The 19,810-nt window shown below is 41.3% G+C and overlaps 1 protein-coding gene across 10 annotated transcripts in view; it reads left to right on the top strand.

Moving 5' to 3' along the window:
- The window catches only part of TSC1 (TSC complex subunit 1), a 53,023-nt gene extending 35,149 nt beyond the window's left edge, over nucleotides 1–17,874 (top strand). For 7 of the 10 annotated variants that reach the window (XM_087752895.1, XM_087752892.1, XM_087752896.1 and 4 more), the window contains 19 exons: nucleotides 524–676; nucleotides 2,470–2,614; nucleotides 3,670–3,824; nucleotides 4,150–4,223; nucleotides 5,676–5,854; nucleotides 6,321–6,430; nucleotides 6,669–6,792; nucleotides 7,180–7,295; nucleotides 7,616–7,688; nucleotides 7,874–7,972; nucleotides 8,072–8,642; nucleotides 9,390–9,433; nucleotides 10,057–10,223; nucleotides 11,133–11,315; nucleotides 11,695–11,805; nucleotides 12,377–12,499; nucleotides 13,536–13,723; nucleotides 13,837–13,998; nucleotides 14,780–17,874. In XM_087752895.1, coding sequence (XP_087609021.1) covers nucleotides 524–676; nucleotides 2,470–2,614; nucleotides 3,670–3,824; nucleotides 4,150–4,223; nucleotides 5,676–5,854; nucleotides 6,321–6,430; nucleotides 6,669–6,792; nucleotides 7,180–7,295; nucleotides 7,616–7,688; nucleotides 7,874–7,972; nucleotides 8,072–8,642; nucleotides 9,390–9,433; nucleotides 10,057–10,223; nucleotides 11,133–11,315; nucleotides 11,695–11,805; nucleotides 12,377–12,499; nucleotides 13,536–13,723; nucleotides 13,837–13,998; nucleotides 14,780–15,266 — 3,264 coding nt within the window. In that variant the 3' untranslated portion in view covers nucleotides 15,267–17,874. Of the gene's footprint in view, nucleotides 1–523; nucleotides 677–2,469; nucleotides 2,615–3,669; nucleotides 3,825–4,149; nucleotides 4,224–5,675; nucleotides 5,855–6,320; nucleotides 6,431–6,668; nucleotides 6,793–7,179; nucleotides 7,296–7,615; nucleotides 7,689–7,873; nucleotides 7,973–8,071; nucleotides 8,643–9,389; nucleotides 9,434–10,056; nucleotides 10,224–11,132; nucleotides 11,316–11,694; nucleotides 11,806–12,376; nucleotides 12,500–13,535; nucleotides 13,724–13,836; nucleotides 13,999–14,779 lie in introns of those variants that run through there. The other 3 variants (XM_087752900.1, XM_087752899.1, XM_087752901.1) reach the window with 3 other exon arrangements.
- The last annotated feature ends 1,936 nt before the right edge of the window (nucleotides 17,875–19,810 follow it).

The raw sequence follows: 19,810 nt of genomic DNA, 5'->3' as shown, positions 1-19,810 counted from the left end.
AGTATCTCTGTAGTAAAAGTAGTTAAGTTTTAAAAAAACTTCAAAGGTCTCTGTTTCTTGGGTTGCTTAAACTGACTCAATTAAGCAAAGAACCTCTATAAATGAAAGTTTTCTGAGGACTAATGTCTCAGCAATGCTACTGCTGCTTGTTCAATGCTGGATGTGTTAGTCTAAAACAAATTGGGTATTTTGAGAGCAAGCAAGGATTTTTAAATAGATTGAGAGAATGGCACTGCAAATTGTTTTACTTCTGCTGACCAGAATTTTTAAATTATTTATTTATGATAAACATTGTGAAGTGCAGTGACTGCTTCTGGACTGAATAGTTTGCATTTCACTACCAGCAGACTTTCATTTATTGCTGGGTTTTATTTGCTTGGATCCTTCATATTTGTAAAATGCCCGTAGTTTCCATAATTGGCATTGGCAAACTGCTGAATAGAGATTGGTGAAAAAGAATATATACCAGTTAAATATAAATACCTTTCCTTTTTCTACTACTCTTGGCAAAATCCTCTATCAGCATCTACTGGACAAAATTAATGAATATATGGGCAAAGCTGCTACCCGTTTACCCACTCTCTCTCTGCTGGGACACGTGATAAGACGACAACCATCTTGGAAACATAAGCTTTCTCAAGCACCTCTCCTACTTTCATTACTTAAATGTCTCAAGGTAAGAACTGTTAGTGTTGTCCATAAAACACTTGCACACCTGATGTAAACATACATACTTGTAATGCAAGATGTGTTTTCTGTTTTGATGTCATTAGTTAAGCTGTGAGAAGAGAGAAAATGTTGATTAAAATACTGAGCCACAGTGGAATTATATCAACTAAATACTCTGTGCTGGTCCTGTTATTACTGAGAATCTTGTTTCTAAAAGCCACTGTCCCTGCATAACTTTGAGTTAGGAAAGTTTACTAAAACTTTTCTAGATATAAGTTAAAGACAGAGGACCATTGGTGAAGTTGATGGATATCTTGAATGTGAACTTAATGAGAAATGCAATAACTTCCCATTAGTGCATTCTGAAATTTGTGCATGTAAGGTACTATACTCTACTTGCAGTGTAGATGGGCCAGGCAATAGACTATTCCATGGTGAAATTACCTTGGAATTAGCAGACTTTCCCATCTTAGCTACAGGCATGCTGGATTACAAGGAGGTAGCTATTTTCCCATGCTTTGGTTGTTTGTCCCATCTGCAAATTTATCAGTTATCATACTGTACGGTATTGTAACAGTGAATAAAGAATGGAAAGCGTTTTGAGACCTAGACTGTGTTGTCACTAATATCATTTAATATGATAGTGAAGAATTCATATTAGTCATTTAAGTCATTAAAATGCACACTGTAGTCAAGTGCCAGTGCTCTTCAAAACAAAAACACAACGAATCTGTAACTGTCAAAGAAGAAGTTACAAGTGCTGTTACTGGAACTCCTGATGTTCCTGACAAGAGTTCTGTTATCCTTTTCAGTGGGAGTCTTATCTGATTATGAGAGGAGTGAAGAGCGTCAGAAAGCTGGTGAGAGTAGAACAGAGCTGTGGAAGCGCTAGGGATGTGTATGGAGGGATAGGGATGGACAGGACATGTGCTGTGAAAGGTTATGTCTGACTGAGGGAGAACAGAGGCCGTAGGTGACACGGAGGAAGAAAAACTGATAGCACTGAATATGTCTGATCAGCCCAAGCGGCTCTTGGGAGATACCAAGACCAGCTCAGTGGCGTCTGGCCACAGGCTTACCCATGCTGTTTACACCCCTATCCTGACAAAGCAGAGGAACTATCGAGGAAAATGTGCTGGGGAAGCAAGTAGGGACCCCACAGGGAAGGAGTTTGAACCTTTTCTGTGTCCTGTCCTAAAATCTGATTCTCTATCACCGTTTCATCTAGCTGAAGATTTTTACTGTCGCATCCCTTTCTCTCGGTGTAAGCCATAGGGTCCTAATTATTGTTTGAATTACTGCTGTATGAAATATTTAGCAGCCAGAGTCATCAACCAGGTTTAATAGAAAAGCTTTTGACCCTTGTGTTGGTAACTGGCCAACATCCTTGAATACCCTGATTAAATTTGTGGTTTCTTAGGCTCTGAATGCTGTGTGTGCTTAGCTCTGCAAAAGAAGGAAGGTGGTACATCAGATGCTTCACATACCAGTGATTTTTTTTTTTTTTTTTTTTCTGCTCAACTGTGGAACTGTGGTGATGTTTTCTTTTTAACTAAGTCAAGTTTTTGTATGGAAAAGCAGCAGGAGAATAGGAGCAAGAATCCCAAATCTTTTTTCTTAGAGTTGTTCTGGATGAAAGAGACAATAATCTTGGTTCATTAAGTTATGGTAGGTTTCAGAGGGACTGTTTCAAAGTAGAGAACTTTTTCCATGATGATGATTCAGTGTTCACTTCATCCTTGGAAAAATTTAAGTTCAACTCTTTTAACTGACTAATGCAGGTTTTTTCCCTTCTTGCAGACTGACACAGATGTAGTAGTACTCACCACAGGTGTCCTAGTGCTAATAACCATGTTGCCAATGATTCCTCAGTCTGGCAAACAGTACCTTCATGATTTCTTTGGTATCTTTGGGCGTCTCTCAGCCTGGTGCTTGCAGAATCCAGGTGAGATTTCAACTTTGTTGCATGCAGTTATGGTTTAGTAGTATCCTTGTGACTCTTATGCAGTTGGTGAGCACATTCTTTTGTGAGACTCTTAATGGTCTGAGATTATTTAAACGCAGAAAATAATGTATTAAGCCCACAAGCTATTCTGTTCTTTGATAGTTAGCATCAGGGAGTGCTTCTTTGCTCAAAATTCAGAAGTCTCTTCGATTCTTCCATGTGGTGCTGCTACTACATGAAGTTTCACTGGACCGAAATGCTACCCTGATGAGAGTGAAAAGCAGAGATTGATTATAATGGATAGAGAAGGGAAAATGCTAACATTTGAGGCAGATATTTGGTAATTTGAGATTCCCAGGTATGGATGGGGAGGGGGAAGAAGCAACACGTAAGAGTTTCTTCTAATGTGCAACTATCAATAGTCACGAAAGTGTTGGTAAAACTAGTCTTCTCAGTTATAGCATTGGTTCTGATGAATTGGTTTTGCTGAATTTGTTGTAAGGTGTCTGATATCTAACACTAGCGTTATTTATGTACGTGTCTCATGGCTGTATGAACAAATGCCACGTTAAGCACATAGAGATGTGATTTAGAGGGCCATTTTGCATTGCAAGCAGGATTGGAACTTTATAAGATGGCTAGTAAGACTCAAGTCTGTCACGATTGCTTTTTGTGGATACAAGCTTTTAGTTTTTACCTTTGAAGTGAAGGAAACCTTAGTTTTCTTTTTTAGTCGTTCAGTCAGTCTTGAAAACTCTGGCTCACTATCTAGAGGGGTTTCAGGTTTTAACTTGAATAAAAAATGCTGTGCTTTGAGAATGACAGGATACTGGTTGGAATTAATGGTCCATGTCTTAATTTTTGCTTTTGCTGTGAGCTGATGAGTAAGTGTTGCCTGTTCTTTCAGAAGGCTTCACAGTTTCGCTAGGGAATGTTCATATCTCGGAAGACTTGTTCCAGTTAACATTTCAAATTTAGAAGGACTTTGCTTGCATTCTTGGAAGTTTTGTTCTTTTCTCCAATGTAATGAAAAAGATTCTAACTACTTTTTTCAGGTCACGTGGCAGAGATTTATCTTGTCCATCTTCATGCCAGCGTCTATGCTCTCTTTCATCGTCTTTATGGAATGTATCCTTGCAATTTTGTCTCCTTTCTGCGTTCTCACTACAGTATGAAGGAAAACTTGGAGACCTTTGAAGAGGTAGTCAAGGTAAAATGCTGCTTGTCTCTATATTATCTGAGACAAGGAATTCATAGCTGTATAAAGGCAGGTATTTGCCAATTGAATACGCTATGTTGATTTAACTGAGGGCCACTCAACAATACAGAATAAAAACAGGCTATTGGAGGACTGAAATCTCAGTTGGGAGCAAGATCGTCTCTTGAAGCTGTGATGATGCGTGTTAGCTTTATCTGCTAAATGTAACATTCTGAACTGTTGGGATCATAGGTTGCTCACCAGCTTTGTGTAGTTTAGTGCAATCAAAAGATGCTGTACCGATAATACATGCTTCTTCTTGCTCTTGCTCATCCAGCCAATGATGGAACACGTGCGAATTCATCCAGAATTAGTGACTGGATCTAAGGACCATGAACTGGACCCACGAAGGTATATATGTTCACTCTGCTATTAGGAAAGGCTATAAATGAGCAGCTTCTAGCTGGGTTATTTCAGAAGGCTTACAGCAAAACCTTTTCTGTCAGCAACAGCGTGTGCCAGTGGTGTTTTGCCACCCATATTCATAGGTACGCCAGGTAAACATGAAGGCTTTCTTCATCCAAGCTTACAGCTGGATGAATAAGCAAAAATTGTTGTGAAAGGCTATTAACAACAATGTTGGGGTTCTAAATTCATTTTGTGTCTGGGATAGAATCTGTCTTCTACTTAACAGTTGGCTTTGTCTTAATTTTATGGCTTAATGATCAAACATCCTCATAAAGTTCTAAAAGGATTTGCTTATAATGAATAAAGAGAAACTACCACTGACTTGCTTCATTGGCTTAAAGTTTGGGTCATATTTTTTTGGTTTGTTGAAGTACTTGGTGGGATTTAAGTGTTTAAAATGGCTTCAGTGTGTCTTGTTTTGGTACCTAGATATTGGTTCAGTTAACAGATCAATTCTTTTAACAGGTATGTCTTAACATTATCAGCTGTATTAGTTTTCTTTAGAAATAGGCTCATTTGCCTGCAGCAGCACCACTTGCTGCTTTTCTCTTGTCTCCACAGGCCCAGCCACTGAAGAGGAGAAATTGACTCTTGTTGCTGCACAGTAGTGCTCTTGCCCTGCTTTTCAGAGCCACTAGGAAAACACTGCTAAATGGGAACCTATTGAATATCACAATGCTCAATTTTGCAGGCTTCTCCCAGACAGGGGGGAGGGTGGCACCACTAAGGAGTACAATTGGCACAAAACCACCAGTTGAAGCCTTCTGGTTTGGTGTCTTGCACATAATATCTTAACATTCAAAAGCAACTCGGCCTTTAAGAGAGAGCCTGCTGTGCTTTCTCTTCTTTACAGTGAACTTCCATGCCCTGAAATATTGGGCAGATCTAATCTGGCTGCTTAATTTAGTGAGAAAAAGTTTTCAGAATGAAGGAGGTAGTAATAATAATAAACAGTCCCAAAACTTGGGAGGAAAAACAGAGACCTGAAACTGGCATTGCAGATAGTGTTTGCTTAAATAATATAAGATTCCCTCACTGCTGGCATGTCTAAATTTTGACTACCAACATCTGAGTCTAGTTGAGCTGATTTCTACAGCTGCTGAAGCTCAGGATCAACCAAGTCTTCGTATGCTGTTCCTCCTTTCCAGAGTGCTCCATGGCAGACCTTTATGGATCTCTGTGTCAAAGCTGTTTGTCTCCTCTCTGAGACCCCCTCTTACAAGTCATCTGGTTGCAATTTCTGTATGGTGCCTTGTTCCCGTTTTGGCTGGGAGCATGCAAAGCTGTCTGGAACAAATGAGCCATCCTACAAGCCAATTCCTCATATCTCCAGGAACTCTTATTTGTAACAATAATTGACTAACTTACTCTTTTGGATCCAAAAACTGTCTGCAGGTGGAAAAGACTAGAAACTCATGATGTTGTGATAGAATGTGCCAAAATCTCCCTGGACCCTGCAGAAGCCTCATATGAAGATGGCTATTACTCTGTGTCTCGGAAACTCTGCACAAGCTTAAAACATCATCAAACTGACCCCAGTGCCAGCTATTACATTGACACACAGAGCAGCTATGGTAAGACCTGCCTGACAGCTAAAGAGTACCCATTTCCTGGAGGAAAACTGGCCCTATAGCAAAAGACATCTTACTAATTTATCCTGCTTAAAGTCCAATTCTTAGGCACCAGAAAATAAACTGTCACTTAAAAAAAAAAAAAAAAAAAGAAATATCTAGATATATGCTGTGGTCATGCAGACATACAGAATGTTGGTAAAGTTGCCTTTCCACTGCCTCTTCCTCCTCTGTCTCCCCTGTTCCAAAACAACAAACCAACCAAAAAAATAAAGCTGTAGGATGTAATACATTCAATAGATATTTTCTTGGGCTGGAAGAAAAGTCTCTTGTTTGCTAGCTATGACTGTGTATGTTGAATGGATTTGAAATGTTTTGGTTAAAAGCCTTTAAATACTAGCCAGAAAAATCATTGATTTGTATTGAATGTGTAGGATACTTTTAATTTTTTTTTTTCTTAAACTTTCAGGGACTTCTACCCCATATTCCACTCCTCGGCTAACACTATCACAAATGCCAGGGCAGCTACCTCAGATTCTGAGCCCACAGTCAATACGGCTGTCAACTGAGCCACAGCAGGTAAAGCAGAAGATAAAGCACAGCATGCTTGTAATTGTTTGCACTTTGTTCATAGTTTCTTGTGACAATCTAAAAAATGCAAGTTTCCAAGAAGTACTGTGAATTCTTCAGAACTTAGTGTACGTTTCAGATTTAATACCTATCTGATTTCTCGTGTCAGGATCTGGATACAGATGCTTCACATGTTCCTTTTCTGAGCTTCACTGATTTGTGTTTATTGTGTATTGCTTTTACATAGGTTACCATCTGGAGTCCTTCTGCAGTTTGTGGTATGACCACTCCACCAACCTCCCCTGGAATTGTCCCATCAGAGTCATCCCAGTCTGCATCACAACCTTACAGCAAAGCTTTTGGCACATCTGGTACGTGCTGCATTTTGGAATTAGGCCTTCAAGGTTTATTATAATAGAAATACTGGCTGTAGATTTTGCTGTCAGCTTCTTAAATGGGAACGCCACACCATGCCATTTGATAGGCTTAAGTCATTACTTCTGTGAACTGAGTACCTGGTCATCTGGAGCAGTACTAACGCAAACACTGAGGTAGGAAATAAGTTACAGTGAATTAAGTGCCAAAGTCTGAAACAGGCCTTTTGGAAACTGTGCACTTTTATCTTGACAAATAGTTGAAGGAGTTTTAAGAAGTAAATGGTTGAGATAGTGTTTAAACATATAATTCTTCAATACAGTATTCAGCTGAAATGAGGTAGTGGGAGGTTTGCTGAGAAAACTTTTGTTCCTCCTTTTCAGCAGGGGGGAAAGGAACCCCTTTGGGAACGCCAGCCACATCTCCTCCTCCACCCTGCACTTCAGATGACTTTGTGCATGTTTCACTCCCTTCAGCTGCTGCCACGCCTCCTAAAAAGGTATAAGAAAACTCTTCTGCCAGACAAATCTTATTTTTTTCATGGACTTGTCATCATACACGCAGTGACCATAACTAGAAGGAAAATCAGTAACTGACTTAGAAAAAATGTTGCATTTTATTGCAAAAGCTCATTTTCTTTGAAGTTCAGACAACTATTGGCACTTCCAGTTGCACAGTTTTAAGACATCTTATATTGGTTTGCTATTGAAGCCATCTATTTGCAGGAATTTCCTTTCTATGAAACTGTCCAAGAGGTTGGTTTCCAACAGATGCGTGATGCAAAGAATCTATTTTGGTTTTTGGTTTGGTTTTTTTCAGGAGGACAAACCAGATCCTGGGAGGCCTTTACTGTACCGACAGCAAAATGTCATAAACAGCGATAAATCATTGGGTAAAACTCCATTTTCCTCTCCCCATTACAATAATCTTTTGTAAACAAATCCTGGTTTTATTGACACATGTTCCAATTGCCAAACACTTTTCCACAGGTTTTTCTCTTTCTTTTTTTTTTTACCTTTTTTTTTGTACAGCACCTGTACAATTAACTTTTCTTTTTTTTCCTTTTCTTTTCTTCAGACACACCCGGTAGTAAAAGTTCAGTAACCTTAAGTGATCTTCCAGAGTTTTTAGGTGGTTTGTCTTTTGAAGATAGTGCTGAAAAGGACAGAGAGGAAGGTAATTTCTGTCATCCTTACATATATCTTAGCTAAGGAAATGTTTGTAATGTCGAAATACAAGATGTGTAATTATGCTTCCCCCTCCCATCCTTCTCAGATGCAATATCTAAAGAGATCTCCGAGATCACAACCGATGCTGAACACATGGTGCCTAGAGGAGGATTTGACTCTCCGTTTTACCGCACAAATGAAAGTCTGTCAGGCTCTCAAAAGAAGACCCATTCAGTAGTCTCTAGTGTTCAGGGACACAGTCAGACCTCTGAGCCTTTAACGTCTTCTCTGGACAAGCCTGGGCCTGAGAGTGCGCGGGAAACACCCAAACAAACATTTACTCCCATAGACAAGCCTTGTGGAGGCTCTGGTGAAAGCCCTGCTGGTAACAGGGAAGAAACCTCTGGGGAGACGAGTATTCTCACTCCCAGCCCTTGCAAAGTACCAGCACAAAGAAGAGTGGTGTTTGGGAGTGGGCAGCCTCTCCTATATGAGCACCTTTTTGAGGTTGCATTACCAAAGACTGCCTACCTCTTTGTTGGCAAGAAGACTGAGGAGCTGCTAAAGAAAGCCAAGGGAACCCAGGAGGATGACTGCACGTCCTCTACTTCTCCCGTGGAAGTACTGGACAGACTGATACAGCAAGGAGCAGATGCACACACTAAGGAGCTGAACAAGTAGGTGACTGAAGATCTTTGCAAACTTTCTCGTTACTCCTTTTTGTGCTGGCTTTATTTTAACAGCTGTGCCTGAAAAGCAAGTGTGTCTGGAAATCTACAATGCAACCATGTTTTGTGAAACATTACTGTTAACAGAGCTAGGGGTTCTGGGTGGAGGATTTTTGTATTTGCAGTGGTAACTAGTTTGCTTGGGTGTTACAAAAGGGGCTGTGACGGTAGGACTCTTCCTGCCTTCACTGACAGAGCTTGGGATGAAGAAGCAGGGCTGTTGGCTGTGCTGCAAGTGAGGGTTTGGTGCCACTGTTAGTGAGATTTGTTTACTTTATCAGATTGAAGTCCCACACGAGATAGTCAAAAGCAAATGTGTAGAGGCCAAGGGGAGATTGACACTTTCTTCTTTCTAACATACATGAAGCTAAGAACTGGAGAACCAGATTCAAGGTTTAGGTGTATCTGCCATATTCCTTCTTTTCATCTTATTACCCTGTATTCCGCTTTGTCCTTGTGTTGTTTTCTGTGCTTGAGAGACTTTTTCTCCAAGTTCCAAGAAATTACGCCCTCCGTCATCTGCCCTTGCAACCTGCTGCTTGCACGGTTCCTCCTTACTCTCTTCATACCGACTGACCACAATTGTACTTTCATTAGGCTGCAAGCTCTTTTGAGGTGGGCATTCCATTTTAAAGTGACTTGCAGAGTGTTTGCATATTTAACCTTACTATTTAATGATGCATTTTCATTTTTCAGATTGTCTCTGCCAAGCAAATCTGCTGACTGGACTCACTTTGGAGGTGAGGAAGTTTCTCGTGTTTTGGCAATCTGTTCCTCTGTTATTAGACTTGCTTAAACAATGACCTGCATACTTTTTCTGCTGCATTAGTTAAAAAGAAAAAAAAAAAAGAAGGTGCCCTCCATTAAGTCATGGTTTATCCGCTTAGCAGATAGATGTCTGTGTTCCAGTGAGATGAGCTGGTTTTTTTTCATCTTCGACAAGTGAAAACTGCCTTCCCCACAATTCTAAACATTTCTACTTTTGACCATTTAAGATCTGCTAGCCTTCAGAGTGATGCTGATCATCTAACAGATCTTTCCACCTTTGAAATACTACTTGAATCTAAAACTGATTGTTTCTCTTGCTGTTTCACATGTGTGTCATAGTTTTGTGCTCTTAGGCTTCTGTGGTGATGGCTTGGCTTTTTTTCTTAATAGAAGGAGCAATCCATTTGAAGCATATACATGTTGCTCTGGGAAAAATGTTTAAAATTTTAAGTTTGTGTCGGAGATCAAATGGAACAGACAGATTGTTTTAAGTTGTCAAAGAAATCTAATTTGCTTATTTTAGAAAATATTTCCCATGTGTGGAACAGGGACAGTACCGTTCAGTAACCTGTTGTGTCTTCTAACTCCAATCCAGGTTCTCCCCCTTCAGATGAGATTCACACCCTGCGTAACCAATTGCTTTTGCTGCACAACCAGTTATTGTATGAACGCTTCAAAAGACAGCAACATGCCCTTCGGAACCGTCGACTCTTGCGAAAAGTGATTAAAGCAACAGCACTGGAGGAACATAATGCTGCCATGGTGAGCAGGGGTACAACTCTAGCAGTCATTTAAACACACTGGTGCTAGAACAGGTATTAATTGGTTTGGCCAGTATCTTTCAGTACCACTCAATTAAAAAAGTAAGCCTCGTTTCTCACCTTATTAAAGTCAATGTTTGTGGAATGACTTGAGGATGAGTTACATGCACCACGAATATTAAAACCAGTAGTTTCTATTTGACTGCAGGCAACTGAATCAGTGGATGCCTGTGTGCTTGACCCCTGCCAGCGCTTCCCTTTGGATAATATTAAAGGCTTCACAGTTAGTGGAGTGGTTACTTAATGCCTGGCTAGATACCTTATTGCATTATTTGAAGAAGTATTCTCCTTCTGCTCCTCAATTGAGGAGTAATAGCCAAAACTTTGAAAACTCAGATGTTGTTTTCCAGAGGTATTTACTATGATAAAATTTGAAGTTCTAAGTGCACTGAAGGATGTCTCATTACAGGTTTAGGCATGTTTCATTCTGTACCTCCATATTATAGCTACTTCCAGCTACAGTTTCACCTTTTGATCATTCAGTAGAAAAGCCAAAAATAGCTTTCCAAACAGGTTTTGGAAAATGAACTGTAGCTTCAGCTGTGAAGCCAAAGTCCCCGTCAAAAGCATGAGGTGCAGTGGAATAACCTGCTATTGCTCACTGTGCCTTTGGATGTGACTTGGAGTTTTCAGCCTGTCCATTCTAGCACCATTTAATCTCTTTTTCAGCCAAAAAGCCCTCCAAAGCCTTAAGAACATGCTCTCTATAAAATGTTCTACGTATGGAAAAGTGTTACGCTTGCATGCTGTTAATTGAGACTAGTGCTTTACTTAGCTAGCAGCTTAGGACAGATGTTCTAACTGATAAAGCAGGTGTCTTGTCTGATGCTTCATATGGGGTTCTTAACAGAAGGATCAGCTGAAACTACAGGAAAAAGAAATCCAGGCCTTGAAACTGAGTCTGCAGAAAGAACAGGCAAGGTACCACCAGTTTCAGGAGGAACATGAAAATATAGTGGCTCAGCTTCACAGCCAGATCAGACAGCTGCAACACGACCGGGAGGAATTCTACAACCAGAGCCAGGAATTGCAGGTATGAAGCGTGACGCTGAACAAAATTATGTTATCTACTTACTGGTTTTAAAAATAGCCTTCTCAATAACATGGCATGAAATATCTGAGAGAAAGTTATATATGTCTATTAGAGATATTGTCCTAATTCAGAAGAAGACAGTGCATAATTGGAAATGCCTGACTTAGTCATCGTCCTTTTATAGTTCTGTTTTGTCCTGTCTTCAGTTTGGAAATAGGGAAATGCAGTTTCTTAGCTGGTTTTGGGACTTTCACAGGTACTCAGTATAACTTGATTTACAGCGCTGGGGGTCACGGCCCTCGAGCCATTTGCCATTGCTAGACCTTGTTAAAGTTTCAGAACCCTGAGTGATGGGGGTTTTTTTATTTTATTTGAACAGACCAAGCTGGAAGACTGCCGGAATATGATTGCAGATCTGAGGTTAGAATTAAAGAAGGCTAACAACAAGGTGTGTCACACTGAATTGCTTCTTAGCCAAGTTTCTCAAAAGGTAAGAAAAGTCACTGTCCTCAGGGTCCCTTTGTGTCTTTCTGTTTCTTTTTTTTTTTCTGATAATTTTTTATCAGGTGCTTTTTCTTTCTTGTTCTGAAAGAAGCTGATGCTTAGTTCCATAGAATCTGATATTAATTGCACAAAACCAACACAGAGAAATGTATTTTGGTAAAGAAACTTTAAACTCAGTTCAAAGACTTCTGAAACTTCTCGTTTTGGCTGCTTTTTCCACAATAGGAATTTGCAGATTGAGCAATATGAACTTGTATTAAAGCTCTGCTAAATCTTGGCATCTTAGAGATATTGTTTGTATCAGAAGTTGAATGGACTTCTCATCTAAGTGGAAACACGGTTGAGGGAAGCAGTGTCTATATGGTGAGGTTCTGAATGGACTGTCACCAGCTTTATGCAAACTGATTTATTTAACACTTATTACCTATGATGCATTGGATTCTTGTCTTTGTCTCTCTTCTTTATAAAAATACCCTGTGAACACAGTGCCTATCAGCTGTGACTCTCCTGCTGAACTGTTCAGTCCAATGTTTGCTTCTGTTCAATTTCTCTTAAAGCTTTCCAACAGTGAATCAGTGCAACAGCAGATGGAGTTCTTGAACAGGCAACTTCTGGTTCTTGGGGAGGTCAATGAGTTGTACCTGGAGCAGCTGCAGCACAAGCACACAGACACTACGAAGGTATGATTGCAGAGCTGCAGAGGGGAGGCCTTTTAGGGAGGACTTCACCTGAGGTCATCATCAAGCTGTTCTCAGCCTTCTGTTCAGCATGAAGGAAACGCTTCAGAACTTAACAGATGCGTTGTTTTGAAATTGATTTTCAGGGATTGGATTTTATATTTAATCTTCTGGTCAGATACTTTTGTGCATTGTAGGTTTATGGAATATCTTCAGTGCCCTGTGCCTGAAAGCCAAGAAGGGGATGTTAGAGTACACCCGAAGTCAGTTTTAGCCACTTGATGTAAATTCTTAGCAATGTTTTCTTGCCAAAGGCCAAGACTTTACTGTGCTCTTAATGTAATTGGCAGCAGACTATTGCTGGTAAAGTAACATTGGGCTCTTTTTTATCTGAAAGTGTATAACGTAGGGTAGTAGTGCTAGAATTTGTAGAAAGATCTGAACCAGGATTTTACAGGTTTTTGTGAGGTGCTGTTTTAAAACAAGCAGTCTTACTCTTCTCACTCGCTCATTTTCCTATTAAGAGTCAGTATTAACTGTACTAAAACTTCTGTGGCTCATATGGTTTTACTTCCTGACTTCAAAGGAGCCTTTTTTTAATTAGAAGCAAGTAAATTACACAACAATATAACTGTTTCTGCGTGAGAGCAAGTAATTAAAGAAGGTGAATAATAAGCCAAAAAAATAAAAAAAGTCTTTTACTGGTATTTAATGAAGGTCATGTTGCAAAAATGGTTTTGAAATGGAGTTTGTCTATTCTAATGTGGTGCAGAAGCGGCAAGTTTGCTTTGCTGAAAAGAGCTTTTCATAGGGAACGTTAATGTGCTAATAAATTCCAGTGATGTATAGTTACTTTCACAGTAACTTAATAGCGTACATCCTCAGAGTATCCAGTTTTCTATATCTGTTTTTAGAAATGCTTCTTTTATTCCATCTTGCTTAAAAATGTGCCTATTTATAGCATCAGAAACATGTCTAAATATTGATAAAAATAACACGTGATCAAATTATACTTTAACATTGTGTTCTTTCCTTCGAGGAGGTTGAAATGTTGCACACTGCTTTTCGGAAAGAACTGGAGAAAGCAAAATTGTGTGTTCAACAGCAAAGTCAAAGGCTTGATGCTTCCCAGAAACGGATAGCTGAACTGGAATCTCAGCTTGCTAAAAAGGACCACCTCTTCCTGGAGCAAAAGAAATACCTGGAAGATGTCAAAATCCAAGCAAGGTAGGCGTTTCCCGTGTAAAGTTTTAGCTGTGCATTGGCAGATGCACTATCATAGTTGAGGCAGAATCTGGAGACACTGGACCTGATGGGTTTTGGTTTCTTTTTCTGTTCAGAGGTCAGCTGCAAGCAGTAGAAAGTAGGTACAAGGCCCAGAAAAGAATCACACAGGCATTTGAGCTGGAGATCTTGGATCTGTTTGGCCGGCTGGAGAAGAGCAGCCTACTGAAAAGACCTGAAGATGATAAAACAGAAGCAGCTGAAGCAGCAGAAGAAAGGTAAGGGTGACGATGTAAAATACGCTGGACTTATGACCAGCTCCTTGGAAGCTGATATCCTTGTGGAATTCCTAGCACTTGGATACATCATCTCAAAATGTTTCTGTTACTCCCCCTTTTACAGACTGAATCTATTTCAGGACTGTGCCCAGGTTACTGAGAGTCATTGACAAAACTGGAAGTGCTCATGAAGTCCTTCGCAGATAGCTGAACCGTTACTCAAAGTTTGAGAGAAACCCCTGGTTTGTCTCAGAGACCGGTCTCTCTAATCTACAAATTGTTACACTGTTTTTAAGTAGTTGGTTTACGTATGTCTACCTAAAGAGTCTAGGTAGTGCTGTACTTTTCTTCAGATCATACCTTTTTTTTTCTACACCAAATTCTGCTACAGCATCAGGATAATTTCTTGCGCTGCCAGCAGATTTGTGGCCATCACCTGTGCTTGGGTTAGGTAAAAGACAGTTCTGCAATCCAAGGAAGATGTACAGATCTCTTCCTTGACCTTAACGGATCAGGATCCATTCTGCTTTGGGATTATTGTCAGCTTTGGACTTTAAAACACTGGATGTTGCAAAGCCGAGTGTGTGACACTTACTTTTCTGGTTACGCTCTGTCACTTCTGCTTTGCTACAAATCAGTGAAAGGCAAACTGTTGAAGTACATATGCAGTAGCAGAAATGGAAACTAATCACAGCAACCTGCCTTCCCCAGCATTTCCCTTTCCGTTGCAAACGGTTGCTGCCATTTCCTTGACACTGTATCCTCTCTCGTTCCAAAACAGGTTGGATTGCAGTAATGAAGATGCTGTGGCGGGATACAGTGAAGAAACAATTGGTAGAAATGGAGAGACCAAACCTCCCAGCACTCGAGGTAGTAGTAGCAGTAAGGGTGGCAGCAGCAGTGAGCTCTCCACCCCAGAAAAACCCCAGAACCAGAGATTCAGCAGTCGCTGGGAGACATCCGTGTTGCTGGAGCCCTCGACTACTGTCCCACTGACTGTAGGTTCACTCCCCAGCTCCACGAGCTTCCTTGGAATGAAGGCACGAGAATTATTTCGCAACAAGAGTGAGAGCCAGTGTGATGAGGAGGGTGTAACCATCAACAGGCTTTCTGATGGTCTAAAGACCGAACTATGTAAAGATCCAAGCATGGAGACAAAGGCCCCTCCAAGCCCCGATAACCTTAGCCTCTCGCCTAAGATCCAGGAAAGCAGTGTTGGACAGCTTCATATCATGGACTACAATGAAACTCATCATGACCACAGTTAAAAAGGAAGATAGTCAATCAGTGTTATTTTCATATTCTTGGCATAGAACAGGAGGTGTGAATGCAAGTTTAACTAAAAGCTTTTATGTTTCTTTGGTCTGAGCAGCTAGCTCATGCAGCGGAATAGGATTGATGTCCAGAAACGGAAGAAGGCTGCTGAATGAATGCAAAGTGGATTTTTGGGTCTGGAATTGAATGCCCAGCCTAACTCCTGCTTCTTTCTCAAATTCAGTCCTTAGCAGCGTGTACTAATTTGAAGAGACAACTGTTAGCATTTGCAAGTATTTTTTCCCTTTCTCCCTGTCCCCAGTGAGTGGCTGCGTTTATGAACTTGAGTGCAATATGAGGCCAAATTAACATTTGTGAGTCTACTACGAATGCTTTGTATTTCCTTGCAAGCTTCCAATTTAGAGCAGTTAATTGTGCTGCCTGTCCAGGTGACTTCGGTTGCTTTCATCCTGGAAAGACGCAGCACTAGAATTTCTAGTGCATTCATCTAAAGGTCTCTATTTTGCCTGTCCACTGTCCCACATCCCTCAGAGCCCAGGCTTCATTAAGCTGGACTCTGATTGAATACCTAAATGTTTAAAGAACAGTGTACCTCTGCAAAACAATTCATTCACCCTAATTCATGATCAATGTTTATATTGTCCTTAACATTTCCTGGAAAGTCACATTTGAACAGACACTTGATAAGGAACTGGAGCTTGTAATGCAGAAGAGACCGTATATGCTGAAGACTTGTTAAAACACTAGCTTCTGATCTTTTTGGTATTTTAAGTGTTTGCCTGACAGACTGGTACTGACCTCAGACTGGTTCATATGGGAAAGCAACTGGGGTGGGAGAAGAGGGAAAAGGAAGCTTTACTCAAGTAGGGAGAGCATGCAGAACATGTATGTAGAATTGCAAGCTTATGAAGATTTGCAGAAGAGCATTTGTTTCTCTAATCAGGGAAGTACTTCTGCTGCCTGACCCTCCTTCATAGTTCTGGTCTTTGTTCCCGGACTGAGCAAGACCACTGTGCTTTGAGTCCAAGAAATTGGCTTCATTGTTCCTGGGAATACGTTTTCAGGCTTGACTTAGAGAATATGGTTTCCTTTGAGTGCTGTTCTGCTCAGACTGCAGTACATTTTTCAGCTCAGCAATGTCAATTTGGCTCTAGGTAGCTCCCCTTCGCCCTCATCCCGTTTCCTTAGAAGACAAGGGTGAAGAGGAAGCCTGCTCAAACTGAGAATCGGAACTCTGTCGTGAAGCCTTTCTGCGTTAATCATGTTTTAAGTCAATGATGAGCCTTCTGTGAAGGAGGATTGTGGGATCAGGGCTTGTCAGTGGTCAGACTCAATCTCCTTCGTGACAGAACAGAGCCCGCTGTTCGGAAGGCAGTGTGCTTGTTTTAAATGTTAGATATGTCTGGGTCCAGGCGCACTTAGACGTATCAGGCTTCACAGTTACCCTGCATCACACGTGGCCTCTTTTCTTAAACATTCTGTGGGTGGCAGCTGCTGTTCAAGAATCGTCTTGCATATAAATCAAGTCCAAGTACACTTGCACTTGTAGTTCAAATCCCTTCTCAACCTGAATCGGAACAGGACTCTGTCAAAGCGGCTGGCAATATGCTAACTTGCACCTGACAGTACTTTTCCTCCCATTTCCGCTTCTTCCATAACACCTACGGTCTAAATACATTTCTGCCTGTCTAAGTTATTCTCCGTGTCCTTTCGGTTGGTCAGTCCTAACTCTGGAAGTAAAGGTGAACTTCAGTGGTTTTGTCAAAGCTTGAATCTGCATGGAATAGAAAATAGAGAGTTGGTTGTAAGTGACAGACTGGTTTTGTCGACATGTCTATAGGCTTTCTAAGACTTAGCGGTAGCAAACGTGGTAGCGTACGTTTTGGTAAGATTTGGAGGTTTCCTGCCCCTTGCCCCACCGGGTCCCAGCCCCAGGAGTGAACGGTTTGCACGTTGCCCTTGAAGGGCTGGCTCAGCCGTTGGATGCCGTTGGGTCGGAGGAGTTCACTAGCCCATCCTTCTGCTTTGCCGAGCCCAAAAAGGAATCTTGCTTATATGATGGCTTCACTTGTCCTGAGGAGAGGCGGTTTTTGTTGTCGGTTACAAAAATGCCCTGGCGGTAACGCAAGCTCATTGATAAGGTGGCTTTTTTCTTCTTTTAAAAAGGATTTTAGCACCGGGATAGTAATGGAAACCACTTTAGGTTTGTTTATGGACCACAAAGATTATGGAGGAACAAATTTTGCAATTTTTTTTGTAAGTCTAAAAATCATGGATCTGCTGTATGTAGTTAACTTGCAGTTTGTTTGAAGGGGTCCCATCAGTGAAGTGGAAACAGATTTTTTTAACTGACTGCTTTTAGTTAAATCTAAAATTGCTGTCTTTGTCAAGTTAATCTGTTCCCTGCCTCGCTCTTTGTAAGCATGTTAAACAATCCACATTAAATGCCATAAATATGAAATACGAGGAAATGGTACAATCGTAAGCTAAAGAGAACTTAAACCAAAAGGAGGTTTTGCTGTCCTTATTAGAATGTTCTAAAATGTCAAGGCAGTTGCTTGTGTTTAACTGTGAACAAATAAAATGTATTGTTTTGCACTACTCTGTGTTAAATTCCCTGCAAGCCGACCTCTTTGGGACCAAGCTGTGCCAAGACAAAACATGCAGAAACGAGTTCAGTATTGAAGCATCTTCCGAGTTCTGCGTAGTACAGAGCAGACAAGTGCTTCTGCCCCTTTTTGCATGGGGTTCGTCGTTAGAAGCTCATTTTTCTGCACGGAGGCAAAGTCTTTTTTTCTTCTGTGAAAAACAAACTCGGCGACGACGTGACGGTATAATCCATAACTTAACTGCAAACAATTCAGTACTGCAAATCTGCCTATTAGCTTTCTGTATGGCATTGTTCGTGTAGTCTAGAGACTACACAGTAATTAGACAAATTAATAGCTGAAAATGTCAGAGACTGTGGTTTGCAAAGCTGGGGACGCTGTCAGAAGCTGGCTGGCTCACCGTGTCCTGCCTACACGCTTTTCTCTTCCGTACCCTGCCCGAGAGCCGCTGTGCACGCAGGAGGGCAGTTTCTTAAACCAAGGGGAGCTTCGGGGCCATTTTGCTGTAGGCTCAGCCTAGGAGGTTACGGTTGTTTTCTTGGTTTGCTTTTTCTTTTTTCTGGACTGGCACTTTCTTACTTTTTTTTTTTTCCCCCTGAAATAAACGAATATTTGAAAGGTTGCTCAAAGCAATTTAGAAATTCATACATGAACCTCAGCATTAAGGACTGAGTATAATAATCTTCAGTTTGACCAACAACGCGTGCATGGGGATGGCGCAAGTGACACACAATCTGTTCGTGAATGCGCTTTGGCCGAGTAACGGTGTTATTGGAGAATTTTATGTAAAAGTTACCATAAACATTATCTTGGGGTTAGGTGATACCGAAAGTTGTCTGTGGGCCTTCTGCATTGGGGTGACTTCTCCAGCCCAGCGTAAGTGAAATGGAAACAAAGCAGAAAGTGACTTTGACTTGCTCTTACCTTATTTTAAATCCATTTTGCATATCCCTTAACAAGCTTAGCATTGAGAAGCTGCACTTGCCAGTGTAAAAAAAAAATATATATATATATATATTACGCAGAGAAGTACATCCACTAGGGTACAAAAAGAGAAAAATAAAGCACCTTCCTTACTGACTAATGCTAAGTAGTATGTTTGGTAGTTCATAACCCAGCTGTAATTAATAAACATGCAGTAGACATTAGGGAAAGAAGTAATTTAATTTCCTGAATCTAAAGTATCTTTGCTGATTGATCTTGATTTATTGGAAGTGCTTAGCTGCTGGTGGATTTTAAAAGTAAGTGGTTACAAAATGGTTTAGAAAATCAGCAAGAGTTGGGTTACTTCCTTCATACATTCATAGAAGCGAGAGCTTTGCGAGTAAAGGTTAGTTAGCACTCACGTAGGCTTTACTTCTCAGAAAAAAAAACTTTCTTCCAAATAATTTTGGCTGATGGTCTTCATGATTTCCGTGTCTGTGAGCTTTGCTTGGCGAAACCTTTTTTTCTTGAAGTCCTCTTCCGTCCAGGTGCACCCGCTGGTTTTGGGCCCACGTGGCGATCTTTTTAACACTATTTATGGGTTTTTTCCAAAGCGGTCTCTGCTCCCCGCCTCAGCGACGCAGCGCTTGCTTTTCAGTTGACTAAAAGCTCGGTTTCAACTGGTGCTGCCCCACCACCGAGGGCACTGGGGCCGCCCGGGGAGCAGGGCTGTCCTGTTGCCGAAGCGGCGGGCGGCGGTGACGGGGGAGAGCCCACCGCGCTGCCGGAGCTGCAGGCGGCCTCGCTGCGGCCTTGCTGCGGCCCGCGGCCTTGCTCGGCTCTCGCAGGCGGCGCAAAGCCCCCTCAGCGCCGGGATGGCGGCGCAGCGGCCTTGTCGGAACCGCTAAAAATCGGTTTTTAACAGCCTTCGCCCGCTGGCCCCGCCGCTTCCCACGGCGTTTCCCGGAGGCGGCCGCTAGAGGCCCCACGAAGCTCGCCGCTTC

The sequence above is a fragment of the Nipponia nippon genome, unplaced genomic scaffold (assembly GCF_047370975.1).
Source record: "Nipponia nippon isolate SJK-2023a ecotype South Korea unplaced genomic scaffold, ASM4737097v1 scaffold_16, whole genome shotgun sequence".
Lineage (NCBI taxonomy): Eukaryota > Metazoa > Chordata > Aves > Pelecaniformes > Threskiornithidae > Nipponia > Nipponia nippon.
The sequence above is the reverse complement of the archived record's forward strand: the minus strand, read 5'-3'. Positions and strand labels throughout refer to the sequence as shown.